Here is a 13,754-nt window from a genome sequence, read left to right as displayed (position 1 = left end):
CTCCACCTCCATCCCCCTCTCTCTCCCCTCCCCATCCCCTCTCTCTCCCCTTCCCTCCCTCCACTCTCTCTCCCCACTCTCTCACTCCCCCTCCCTCCCTCTGTCTCCCCTACCTCCCTCCTTCTCCCTCCCTCACCCTCCCTCTCTCCCTCCCTCTCTCCCTCTACCTCCCTCTCACCCTCCCACTCTCCTCTCTATCTTCCCTACCTCCCTCCTTCTCCCTCTCTCCCTTTAGCCCCCTCCCTGTCTCCCTCTACCCCCCGCCCTCTCACTCTCCTCCATCTCCCTCTCTTTCCCCTGCTTCCCTCTCCCTCTCTATCCCACTCTCCCCTTCTTTCTTCCCCTCCCTCCCTCTCTCCACTCTCTCTCCCTGCCCTATAACTCCCCTTCCCTCCCTCTATCCCCTCTTCCCTCCCACCTCCCCTCTCCCTCCGCCTTCCTCACCCCATCTTTCTCCCCTTCCTTCCCTCCCTCAGCCTCCCTCACCCCCTCCCTCTTCCCTCCCTCTCTCCCCTGTCTCTCCCCCTCCCTCCTCTCCCCCTCTCTCCCTCCCCACTCTCCCCTTCCCTCCCACACCCCCTCTCTCCCCCTCCCCTGTCTCTCCCCTCCCTCCCCTCTTACTCCCCTCCCTCCCCCTCTCTCTCTCGTCCATCCCTCCCCTCTCTCCCCTCCCTCCCCTCTCTCTCCCCTCCCTCGCCTCTCTCTCTCCCCCACCTCCCTCCCTCTCTCTTTCTCCCCCCCCTCTCTTTCCCTCCTGCTTTCTCTCCCCTTCACCCCCTGCCTCTCTCTCTCCCCCTCCCTTCCTCCTCCCCTCCCCCCTCTCCAGCTCCCTCCCTCCCTTCCCCTTCCCTCACCCCATCTCTTTCCCCTTCTTTTCCTCCCTCTGCCTTCCTTCCTCCCCCTACCTCCCTCTCTCCTCCCCTCCTCCTCCCTCCTCTCCACCTCCCTTCCTCACTCCCCTCTCTCCCCCTCCTTCCCACAACCCCTCTCTCTCCCTCCTGTCTCGCTCCTTCCTCCCTCCCCTCTCTCTCTCCCTTCCCACCTGCTCGTCTCACTCCCCCTCCCTCTCTCCCCCTCCCTGTCCTCTCTCTCTATCACCTCCTCCCTCACTTCCTCCCTTATCTCCCCTTGCCTCCCTCCTTCCCCTGTCTCTCCCCATCCCTCTCTCCCCCTCCCACCCTCTTGCCCCCTCCTACTCTCTCTCCACCTCCTTCCTCCTTCCTTCCCTACAAGGAAAAAACAGCTCGGACCAGTACTATCATTTTCCAGTTTTTACTAGTGTTGCATAGAAAGGTATACAAGGTCAGTTCAGACCAGTATTCTTATTTCGCAGTTTTTACAGAATCTCGCAGGCTTTGTAACACATGGATAATGGCGCTGTACTTCATGTTGGGCAGGGAGCCTGTCGCCAAGTATGGCGTGAAAGCCAGGCCTGCAGAATTAAAACGTGATTCAATGGCCACTGTGAGAAACATTAAGAAGCCTAACAGAAATGTTTCATCATCGGTTTCAAAGCAAAATTGCTATAGATGTGGAGGTGACCGCGGAGCAGATACCTGTAAATTCAAAGAGGCAGAATGCCGTTACTGTCATAAGGAGGGCCATGTGGTTAGGCAATGTCGGACAAAGTTGAAGCAGACTGCAAAACAAACATGATAGAAGTAATTGATATAGCAAAGGCTACAGCTGCTGCTCCTGACATCTACTTCTTATATAACATGACTGCTGTGAAGACTGAGCCTATTATGGTGACAGTACAAGTGAATGAAAAGCCACTGACAATGGAAGTGGATACTAGTGCCTCAACTACGGTGGTGGGAGAGCACACTTTCTGGTACCTTAATGAAGAAAGACGGTGAACCATTGCTAAATTAAGGACTTACAGAGAAGAATCTATTCAAGTAAAAGAAATCACCATTGCCCCAGTCTCTTACGATCAACAGACAGCAAACAGTGAAAGGAGAGGGATCCAGTCTTTTAGGTTGGGTTTGGCTACAGAAGATCAAACTCGACTGGTCTGAGATATTTCACCTAAAATCAGATGAAATCCCAGAACTTCTAAGGAAATACAACATGGTTTTTTGGGATGAATTAAGGAAGTTAAAAGGCATGCACGCCAAGATACCTGTTGATCTTCAGGTGAAACCACGCTTCTTCAAGGCCAGGCCTGTGCGTTATACATTGAAAGAAAAGATGGATGCAGAGCTTTGCCGGTTAGAAAAGCTGAGCATCATCCAACCTGTCTAATTCGTGGAGTGGGCCACACCCATTGTTCCAGTGGTTAAGCCTGACCAAACCATACACATCTGTGGAGACTATGGACAGCATTTTCCCCCTGTCGGGCGGGTTGTGCAGGAGCGGCGTGGGTGGGTTCCTGATCGTTGCCCCCGGTTGGGGGCGCGCCGCCATTTTACGTGGGCGGGCCAATTAAGGCTCACCCAGTGTGATGTTTTCTCGGAAGTGCTGTGCGCTCCCTGTGCGGGCGGAGCGGGGGGGATTCCCTGAGCCGGGAGTGCAAAGTGCTGCCTCAGGGAGATCGGTGGAAGTTATAAAAAATTTTTAAAGGGTAGAAAAAATTTTCCTGACAAGTCTCCTTAGGTGACACTGTCAGGTGAGTTGGGACATGTCCATTACTTTTATTTTAAAATATCCTGAAATTTTTAAATCCCTCATGAAACCTCATCCCGCCCGTAGATGAGGTTTCATGCTTTTTCATGCTATTTCAGAAGGCTGTCTGGGCTCTTTGCCTGCCTGCCAACCTTAAGGTTGGATGGGTAAGTCTATTAATCATTTCAATTACTTTTTCAATGGTCTTAATGGGCTGTTGACAGATCAGTGGGCACGCAGACGACTCGGCTGCACGCCCGCTGAACTGAAAACCTAAATGACGTGGGAAGACGTCGGGGCACTTGCTCGATGTCACCCCGCGTCATTTTATGCCTCGGTGAGCGGACCCGCCTCTGCTCACCGACCGGAAAAAGCCGCCCTATAAACTGATGGTAAATAAGGCAGCAAAGTGGGACAAGTACCCCATTCCAAGGATAAATGACTTATATGCCCAGCTGGCTGGAGGCCAGTCCTATACAAAATTTGATATGAGCCAGGCCTGTGAACAATTAGAATTGGATAGCATGTTGAGAGAATACATGACTATTTACACACACAAGGGTCTCTATCAGTATACTCGTCTATCCTTTGGAGTCTCGTCAGCATGCACTATTTTCCAGAGAACAATGGAGAGTCTTTTGCAAGGACTCCCATGAGTGGCAGTGTATTTGGATGTTCTGATCATTGGGTCAACTGAGACCAAACACTTTGCCAACCTGGAGGAGGTGCTAAGAAGGTTCATGGAAGCCGTTGTACAGTTAAAGAAGGAAAAATGCACATTTCAAGCTCTAGAGGTGACTTATCTAGGTCACAGGGTAGATGCCATGGGTTTGCATCCGGCAGAAGATAAAGTTCAGGCAATAAAAGCTGCACTCTCACTATCCAATGTCACAGAACTTAAGTCCTTCCTGGGTATGATCAACTACTATAGCTGCTTCTTACCCAATAGTGTTTTGGCACTATTACACTCGCTGCGAAAAGAGAACCACAGGAAGAAGCCTTTGTGAAGCAAAGAAATTGCTGCATTTGTTCATTGGTACACTACGACCCATCGAAAGAGCTGGTATTAAAATATGATGTCTCCTTGTGATATAGGAGCTGTTTTATCATATAAAATGGAAAATGGATCAGAAAGGCCCATTGGCTATGTCTTGAGAACCCTTTCGCAAGCCTAAAGGGCTATCCTCGGTTAGAAAAAGAAGGATTATTGGTAGCATTCGGTGTAAAAAAGTTTCACCGGTACATACAGGGACAGCATTTTACCATTGTCATACCATAAGCCATTAACAGGATTATTCAGTGAGGATAAGGCCATTCAGCCAACAGCATCAGCAAGAATGCACCACTGGGCTCTGAAATGATCTGCCTATGAGTATACTTTTATGTACCACCCTGGCTTACACATTGCAAATGCAGGTGCACTCAGTCATCTTCAGTTAGCAGATAGTATTGTAAATACTCCTGTTCCACAAGAATTAGTGCTATTACTGAATTTCTCAGATTCTTCACCTGTGTGTGCAAAATGAATTACAAATTGGACGAACAGAGATCCAATATTGTCAAAAGTCAGAGACTTTGTTTTGCAAGGATGTCCAAACTCGCCTGTATCTGAAGAATTGAGACCATTCCATGTCAGAAACATGGAACAAAGCTGGCAAGACAGAATTGTGTTGTGGAATTCAAGAGTTGTTGTCCCACCACATGGTAGAGAGCCAATCTTTACAGAGCTCCACAGTGCGCATCCAGGCATATCAAAGATGAAAATGCTTGTGCAAAGCTATGTATGGTGACCAGGCATTGACAGTGATAATGAAAGGATAGTCAAACACTGTCTCCATTATCAGTAACAACAGAAATTGCCTGTTTCAGCTCCCCTGCACCCATGGGGGTGGCTGGTCGACCCTGGGTTCGACTACATATCGATTATGTTGGACCATTCTTGGGTACCATGTTCTTGTTAATTGTAGATGCACATTCAAAATGGATGTATACGAAGTCAAATCGCCAATGTCGAACGCAACTGTCGAGAAGCTACGACACTGTTTCAGCTTACATGGACTATCTGAAATTATCGTTTCCGATAATGGTGCAATCTTTACTAGCGCCAAATTTCAGAAACTTGTGAATATGAATGGAATCTACCACATAAAGACAGCTCCTTGGCATCCCTCATCGAATGGTCTAGCAGAGAGGGCTGTTTAAACTTTTAAACCTGGTATGAAAAGATCATTGGAAGGCACTCTGGAATCTTGAATTTCCCAGCTTCTCTTAATTTATCACACACCACATTCAACTACGGGTTCAACATCATTGGTGTTATTAATGAAACGCTGTCTGTGTATATGTTTACACTTTGTGATTCCAAATTTAGAGGGGAAGGTAGCTCAGAACCAGAGTAATCAGAAATTTAACCATGACATACACAGTAAGGCTCGGACATTCAGTGTAGGTCACATGGTATATGTGCAAAATTTTGGCAGTGGACCCTGCTGGGCTCAGGGAGCCATTGTTTCAGAGACTGGTCCATTATCTTTCCAAGTACAAGTGGGAGATAGAATCGTCCATAAGCACATAGATCATATCTGTGCCATATAGGCATTCCAACAATTAACTGATCAACCTGTGATTAATATTGAACCTTCGATTTCTGAGGTGTGTGATCAACCTAGAACAGACATTCCAGATGTTTCAGGAGAGTTGGCAAATCCTGAACTGCCCAATTCCGATGATGTGTCTCATAGTGCAACCCTAGATCCTGTTGATCCTGTTCAGGTACATCCTTTGATAGAGCTACGCCACTCTAGCTGTGTATGAGAAGCACCCCAAAGATTTGGAGCAGAACTCTTAGCTAGGCGGTGGGCACAAATTCGCGCAATATTTTGGTTGGCGGGCACAAGCAAAAGTTGGAAGCGTGCCTGCCGACAATTAAGAGGCCAAATAAGGTAACTAAAGGTGCAATTGACCCTGAATTTTCGTGGTCCGTCCAACCTTACAGTTGGTGGATGGGCGAATTGGCCAGTTGGACTTTGCATTTTTCATGAAGCCTCATCCAAGGGCAGGATGAGGTTCCCGTTCTTAAAGTAAAATAAAAACCTATGGACAGCACTTTTATCATCTATATGTTCAGGTGGCTGACTGTGATGCTTGGAAGTTTTTTTTCCTGAAAGTTTTATTTAATGCTTTTCAGGTCTTCAACTCCCTGAGGCAGCTCTCTGTAGAGGGGGTGGGGGCCCAGGGGGGTGTAGAGGGGGTTGGGGGTTACACGGGGGGTGTAAAGGGGCTGGGGTCAGAGGGGTGTAGAGGGAGTGGGGCTGCTGGGGGGTGTAGAGGGTGTCCGGAGGCTAGAGGTGTGTAGAGGGTGTGAGGTTTTGGGGTCTAGAGGGTGGAGGCTGGGGCTTTAGGGTAGGAAGGGGTTGGGGAGAGGTGGTCAGCAGTAGTGGGTGGCAGGTTTTGGGCATTTGTATGGTACAGGGTGGGGGCTAGAATGGAAGGTGGTGTTGTAGGAGGGGATATGGGGTTAGAAGGGGTGGGCAGTTGGGTGTGGGGCAGTAGAGGATGTTGGGTGTAGGGGTGGTGGACAGGGGTTTGTGGCTGGGATGGGGGTGGAGTTGTAGGAGGGGATGGGGGTTTGGCAGCGTTGGTCATAGGGAATTGGGGGCTTTTGTGTAGATGGCGGGGGGGTCAGGTGCCTTACTAGTCTTGATACTAGCCCATACCTGGTACCTCTGTCTGAAAAACACATTTTAAAATTCTGTTTTAATTTTAACACAGAAGTACTTCAGCTGTCTTTAAATTGAGATCTGTCCCTGTGAGTGAAAATGGTTTAAAAAGGTTTTTAGCCCAGCTCTGCCTGTTAACAAATTGTAACCATTTATTCAATTCTAAAGTATAAGATCCTAATATTTAATGAATTCTGCCTAATACCTAAATTCCACCTAACCAAATCTCTATTATCTGTGATGCTGGAAATTGGGAGGTGGACTACCAAATTGGCCAATACTAATTGCTGGGACGTGCACTTAACAGGGACAAATTTCCAAGTACGGGCTGCATGAGGGACTTAGTTAATTTCCAACAACAATTTTTATCTGTGCTGCAGCTAGCGATAGGGACTTGGTTAATTTCCAACAACATTCTATCTGTGAGCACTTAAACAGGCCAGCACTTGCTGTGAGTACACTTAGGAGCTAGCCAATCACTGATCCATGAGGGTTTAACACCAATGATATCAGGGGAGCAGATGCTGTTTGCAATTGATGTGGTTTCTACGGTTGTAAGCAAATAAATGTTTGCAATTGATGTGGCTTCAGGTCAGCGTCTTCAATTGATTACCTTCAGGTATTAAATGATCATTTAAAAATCACTTTTGAACACAGAATTTTGCAACTGAGTGCAAGTTAACACTGTTACGTGCAGAATTCTGTCAAAGTTTTCTGGTAGGGGTCATCCTATTGGCCTGAATTTTTCAGGCGGTGGGCAGGCTCGGTGGGTGTGGGTGGGGGCGGGCGCGGAGCCAATTGCCATCCGTGCTAGGCTCCGCGCCGCCATTTTATGTGGGCGGGCCAATTAAGGCCTGCCCAGTGTAAGACGTGAGCCCTAGCACTCAGCACTACCTGTGCGAGCAGGGGGAGGAGAGAGAGTCAGGGCCAGTGCTCTTTCATGCATGTGCAAGAAAGAGCGCTTCAATCTCCCCCGAGGCACGGAGCTGCCTCAGAGAGATTGAATCGCTGCTGAAAATATTAAATACATGGAGTAAAAATTTATTTAAACATGTCCCCTCATATGACTGAGTCATATGAGATGGAACATGTTTTTATATGGAGGAAAATTTTTTTATTAAATAAATAAAAGCTTTAGGAAACCTCATTCCGCTCATGGATGAGGTTTCCTAAAAAATGCAAAGGCCGCTTGGCCTTTTCACTCGCCTGCCAACCTTAAGGTTGGACTGGCAGCGTCAACAATTAGCTTAATCACTTCCTTAGTGGCCTTAATAGGCCGTTTACTTATCTGTGGGCGTGCAGTCGACTCCAGCGCGTGCCCACAGAACGAAACATCATGAGACAGCGTGATGACGTCGGGACGCATGCCCGACATTATCGTGAGTTATTTTACACGTCGGCATGTCGGGCCCACACCCGCACACCGACTGAAAAATCCTGCCCATTGTTTTTTACAAGGTACAAATTCATATTTGGCTATAAACAATGTAGGCATTATAATGGTCTTGTTAAAAAGAATCAGGCTATGCAAATGTAAATGTCTTATCAATACAACATTTTAGCAGCACACTCACAGAAATAAGACAAAATAAAAATCATAAATTAATCAGCACATTCTCCAACATATTAAACTCTGAAATGTTAAACAGAAGAGCATAAAATCTAATGTGTAAAACAGAATTTTTTTTAGTTTTGTTTTTACCAAGAAAAGATCCTAAACAAAATCTAGTCCTTACAGAGTACCTATCTTCATTAGGTAAAGTACTGAAATATAACAAAAAACAAATTTAATGATTTTTATTGAAAAGCTGTAAAAACATTCATATTTTAATTTGCATTATGAAAAGTACATAAAAAAATAAAGTGGTCTCCGTTTTGGAAGTTTGCAAGGCATCATTTACAACAACTTTCCATTTATCCTGGTTTTTATTTTAAAAAATGGTGAAAATGAAGCTCTGTTATATTTTACTTAAAAGTGATATGAATGCAGAACTAAGAACAATGCCATGATGCTGAAGTAGACTTCGGCAGTAATCTCTACCACTGCTTAATGATAAAAATGCTACATGTACATAACTGTTAATAATAGTAGCACCTCCTATTAGAAGTTGCATTGACTGTACTGGTGCACCACTGAGCTCAGCTATAGAATGGTAGCACAAGGGTTTCAATTTGCAAATTTCCCCACACTCACCAAGTTTCCAGTCTTAGTCAGGCTATCAGAGACAACATTTTCCACAGGGACAACTGATGTTAAGATCAGTAAATAATGGATCTCGGAATGATCTATACATCTTCCACCAAGCAGTTCCAGGACACTAGTGGCAGAGACCTGGGAGCTGATGACTACAAACTCTCTTGTTGGGAGTTAGTGCAAAGCAGTGTAAATGAAGTGGTAAAAATGTAAGAGAAAATAATTGCTGGGAGAATATATTTTTAAAAATATCAGTTTCTTGTACATTTAAAAATACATTTGAGTACAATCTACTCTTAATTTGAGTCATCCGTTTAATGGTGGGGAAAATGCCTATTGTGCTGCTTTATTAAAACACCTTAATTAGAGCTGCTGGATAACCCACGTTCTTTTCAAACAAAATTTGGTTTTGAGTTAACAGGAATAGAGTATAATAAATGAAAAAAAAACATGTTTTTAAATACTTAATAAAAAAGCCTATGCCTACTAAACTCTGGAAAATGATGATGGTTTCTAAAACTTTACTGTATCAAAAGTAATGATTGATATATCCTATCATATGTATCTTAAAGCAACCCACTTGACTGGAAACCTGCTAAGTTAGTATTTTTGTTATTTGTTAGAAATCCTTGTTCTTGACATTTGGAAACCTCTGACCTTTTAGATTGGGTTATAATAATTGAAACCAAAATATGAAAACAGACATCATATTGAGGGGAGTATCGCTAAATAAGTTGGTTGTTTAGCAAACATAGTTATCTGATCAATGCTTGGTGGTCTGTGATTGCCCCTTTCCTACCAATTGTATTTTTATCTTCCAACAAGCATTGCACATGTGTCTTAAGGCAGGTGAGTTCAGGCGGTGACATTTCTAGATTCATTCAGTGCAGCTTGTTGTTTCACCCATCAGGAAATTAACAGTAGAAGAAAGAATTCTGCCACAGCCAATATTCACCCAAACTTTTGGCAGAGATTGGCACTTTTACCCATTGGTTCAATAAGAACAGGAATGACGGGTGACGGCATTACATCTTGGTCCTCTTTACAAATGCTTTAATGGATGTTCCACAAAACCTTTTGGAATTTGAGATCTTGTAGTAAGGATAAAATGTCCAAGATCCTCACTATCCTTGAATTTCCCTCATTGTTCAGACTTCCAACCATGTCCAGTTGTATCCATTATAAAGTAAAAACACACTACAAATAACATTGACGTACATTTCTGGACACACTGATATTGTTTTGTGGGGGTTAATTTTAATAGAATTAGAGTAAGCGTGACTATGGGATCATGTGCATGGATCATTGAAATATGTCTAAAATGTGGGGATGTCGATCAGCTCTAAATCACTAAAAGTGCAAATGAATGGTGTTCAGGCAGTTTTATATACAATGGTCTCTCTTCAATGTATTAAAAAAAAACTTTAAAAAACCACAATTCTACAATTGGCACTATATTGGCAATGCTGTAAAGGGTGTTATTTGAAGCTGGGCTGAGGCACTTTGTTATGGCACTTTAATGACAGTGGCAGTTGTAGTGATGTTGCTTGTGCTAAGAAGACTTCTGTTGCTAAATTTACAATAGGCGAACACTTCCTTCCCCCCCCACCATAATCTTTCTAGTTCAATAACCTTTTTGTAATCCAAGTAAATCAAATAATTTAAAAAATTGATGGAAACTTAATAGGCTTAGACGTAGATTTTAAGAGCATAATCCTGGATGAAATAAGTCTCCATCCATTTTATGTTTCCGTAGAGTTCTCTATGGATTGTTAAATAGCAAATACAGTGTAAAACAATTCAGATGTGGTAAAGAATGAAAGCTTAGGAAGAGTCTATAACTTCATCCAAAAAAATTGGCGAAATGGTCAGAATCTCAATTTGAAAAGCTGCTGAATTTGCCACTGAGCCAACAAATGTGCACTGATACACATTCAAGGTCCAAAGTTAATATCTTACATTACAGATAAATGGAAATCTACCATAAACATTAGATAATGCAATTGTGGAAGCATTTTTTCTGTTGTCCTATTCATGATATTATACTTCTTTGTTCCCTGGAGAAATTTTATTTGAAACATTCACCATTGCTTTATAAATACAGAGAGGTACTCTTCATTTTGAAGTTGAAGATGAATCAGGCGTCTTGGAGTAATTGCTTTGATAAAGACATAACGTTTGATGCAAGAATTGATATTGCTCACTTGTCTGGATCATTCCACCCCTAAAAGATAGAAGTCAGGAAGGCCATATAATATTTATAAGACAAATTCAAAATGCATTTACACAGGAAATACCTTTTTATAGGAGCAGAGGATTTGAAAGTGATTAACAAATTAATTTTGTTGCCAATTTCAGAAGGCTGGAACTCAACTACTTCACATTATTGATTGGACAGGCCAACTCTCTTCTGGTGTGCTGAGATCCACTTTAATGCTGTAATGTAACCCAAAGTAGCATTGGATACAGGATATGCAAGCCTTGAAGGAACATAACATATTTGATCTAGGATTCTAGCATCAAGCAACTGAATTATACCGCACAAAAATCTGTAAAATAATTAAATAAAGGATGTGGTAGGAAGAATTAAGTATTTTTAGAAATTTAGTTAAAGATTAATGTAGAAATAGTGCATTTTGATACCAGCTACTTTTAGGGGAATCCAGGTTTCTTATATTGTTTCTTTTCAGAGATTCAATGGGTTATTTTTAAGCATAATTTCTTTTAGAAAGTTATTATTTTTGGAAAGCTGTTGAACTAGTCAAAGTGAGAGATGTAGGTCTATTCACTTTGGTGAATATCAATATCAAGTATCTCTACTTCAGATATAATGAGGCTAAACATAGAGTAAATTCCCTCCACCCTTCCTTAACAAGTGCCTTAAACACTAAGATAAAAGCAAAATACTGCGGATGCTGGAAATCTGAAACAAAAACAAAAATAGCTGGAAAAACTCAGCAGGATTGACAGCATCTGCGGAGAGGAATACAGTTAACGTTTCGAGTCCGTATGACTCCTGACTCGAAACATTAACTGTATTCCTCTCCGCAGATGCTGTCAGACCTGCTGAGTTTTTCCAGCTATTTTTGTTTTTGTTGCCTTAAACCTAATCTTATGCACCAGTGTAGGAATTTTTGATTTCCCATACCCAGTTGTTTTTGACCCTTGCCTGACAGTGATTGTGATTTCCATGCACGGCTGTTGTGAGTAGTCAAGAGAAAAGGCTCACATTTGAAATATCCGGACCAGATTCTAATGCAGATCCCTTAAGAAAAATGATAATGTACTAAAACATTATCTTCCTCTTTAACTATTCTCTCATTCAAAACAGTCACTGATTACAGTGTCAGCTAGTGGCTTCAACCTATAAAGCTAAAGCAGATTCATTGACCATTTAAATCGACTGAAGAATAGTCAATGTAACACTTCGCTCAAGAACGGAGGGGACAAACTGGATTAATTATAGACCAGTTTGCCTCTCAGTTGTAGGCAAACACAAAAAAATTAATTGAAGATGAAATTAGTGAGCATTTAAAAATGCATGCATTAATCAAGAACAACCATCACAGATGTGTTAAATATTAACTTGACACGTTACTTTTGAAGAAGTGACAGGTCTGGATTTATTTAAGGAAGTGACATAATTGTATTTTCAGAAAAGGTTTGATAAGGTGCCTCATAAAAGGCTTATTACTACAAAATTGGAGTATGGTATAAGAACAAAATTTAATATCACTGATAGAAAAATTGGTTGATGAACAGTAAACCACAAACTAAGGTAAATGAATGTTCCTCCGATCAAAGAAGGGTTAGACGTTGGTCAGTATTAAGATAACTTTTGTTTTCAGTATATGTAAATAATTTAGATTTGGAAATAGGGTAGTGTTTCTGCTTTAGGCGCAATCAGGAAATCACTCAAAATGCACACTCGAAATTGTGCTGGGTAGGCTACAGCTGAAGTTTCCAATAAAATTAACTTACATAGGGGAGGATCTTCCGGTTGGCAAGCAGGGGCGGTGCCTGCTCGCCGACACGTAAAGACGTCGGGTGGAACTCCTGATGTCACCCCGCATCATTTCCATTTTCAGGTCGGCGGGGGCGCAGCCAAATCAGCTGCGCCCCTGCCAACCTGTCAACGGCCTATTGAGGCCATTTAAAAACTAATTGACATAATTAACGGACCTGCCTGTCAAACTTAAGGTTGGCGGGCAAGCCGGGAGCCCTGGAGTGCTTAAGAGAAAGCAGGAAACCTCATCCACGGGCGGGATGAGGTTTCATGAGGGTTTTAAAATATTTAATAAAGGTTTCAGTAAAAGTGATGGACACGTCCCAACTCATGTGACAGTGTCACATGAGGTGACGTGTCAGGGAAATTTTGCTATTGTTTCTTTAACATTTTTAAATTTGGAGCTGATCTCCCTGAGGCAGCACTTAGCCTCAGGGAGATCAGTGCGCACTTTCGCTTAGTGCTTCCTGGCGGATATCACGCTGGGCAGGCCTTAATTGGCCCGCCCATGTAAAATGGCGCGTGCCCCCAATTGGGGGCGCTGATCAGAGGCACGCAGCCCGTGCCTGCTCCTGCACCTCCCCCCCACAACGGGGGGGGAAATTTTTCCCATAATCTCGAACATTAAACCTTCCATCAGTGCAATCAGACAATACAGGATGTTATTGTTTAATCTTTTTCTTTTTGTTAAAGTATTTTTGTTCTATTTAAGAGAAGTGACCTGGTGCAATTTTATTAATACAGCTGAAAATTGATATTTAACCAAAAATAAGCATTTTTAATTTTAATAAGTGTCCAGTCCTCCAACTGTGAGCAACTTGATTTAATATAGCTGAAAATACCTTAAAAAAATACTGAACCATTTAATATTTTAATTGGTGTACACTAGGCAGTTTCTAGCAAATTAAGTTTTGATACAAAAACTTCTGAATTGTACCTACGAGGACCTGTGTGCCTAAGGGGAGAATTTTCCCCCTGTCGGGGGGGATTGTGTGTGAGCGGGAGTGGTCGCGAACCCGATCAGCGCCCCCGATCGGGTCCGCGCCGCCATTTTACGTGGGCGGGCCAATTAAGGCCCGCCCAGTGTGACGCGTGCCCGGAAGCCCTTTCACATGCGAAAGAGTGCAGAAATCTTGTAGATTAGTTTAAGTTTCAAAAATTTAAATAAAGGAAAGAAAAAATCTTAGGACATGTCCCCTCATGTGATAGTGTCACATGAGCTGGGACA

At 43.2% G+C, this 13,754-nt stretch overlaps 1 protein-coding gene across 4 annotated transcripts in view; it reads right to left on the bottom strand.

Annotated features, from left to right (window-relative positions):
- Positions 1–8,108: 8,108 nt before the first annotated feature.
- The window catches only part of LOC144683554 (receptor-type tyrosine-protein phosphatase R-like), a 110,698-nt gene continuing 105,052 nt past the window's right edge, over positions 8,109–13,754 (bottom strand). For all 4 annotated transcript variants that reach the window (XM_078546680.1, XM_078546682.1, XM_078546679.1 and 1 more), the window contains exon 11: positions 8,109–10,744. In XM_078546680.1, the coding sequence (XP_078402806.1) occupies positions 10,636–10,744 (109 nt within the window). In that variant the 3' untranslated portion in view covers positions 8,109–10,635. The remainder of the gene's footprint in view (positions 10,745–13,754) is intronic.

Source organism: Cetorhinus maximus, chromosome 8 (genome assembly GCF_964194155.1).
Source record: "Cetorhinus maximus chromosome 8, sCetMax3.hap1.1, whole genome shotgun sequence".
Taxonomy (NCBI): Eukaryota; Metazoa; Chordata; class Chondrichthyes; order Lamniformes; family Cetorhinidae; genus Cetorhinus; species Cetorhinus maximus.
Note: the sequence above shows the minus strand (reverse complement) of the source record. Positions and strands in the feature narration are given on the sequence as shown.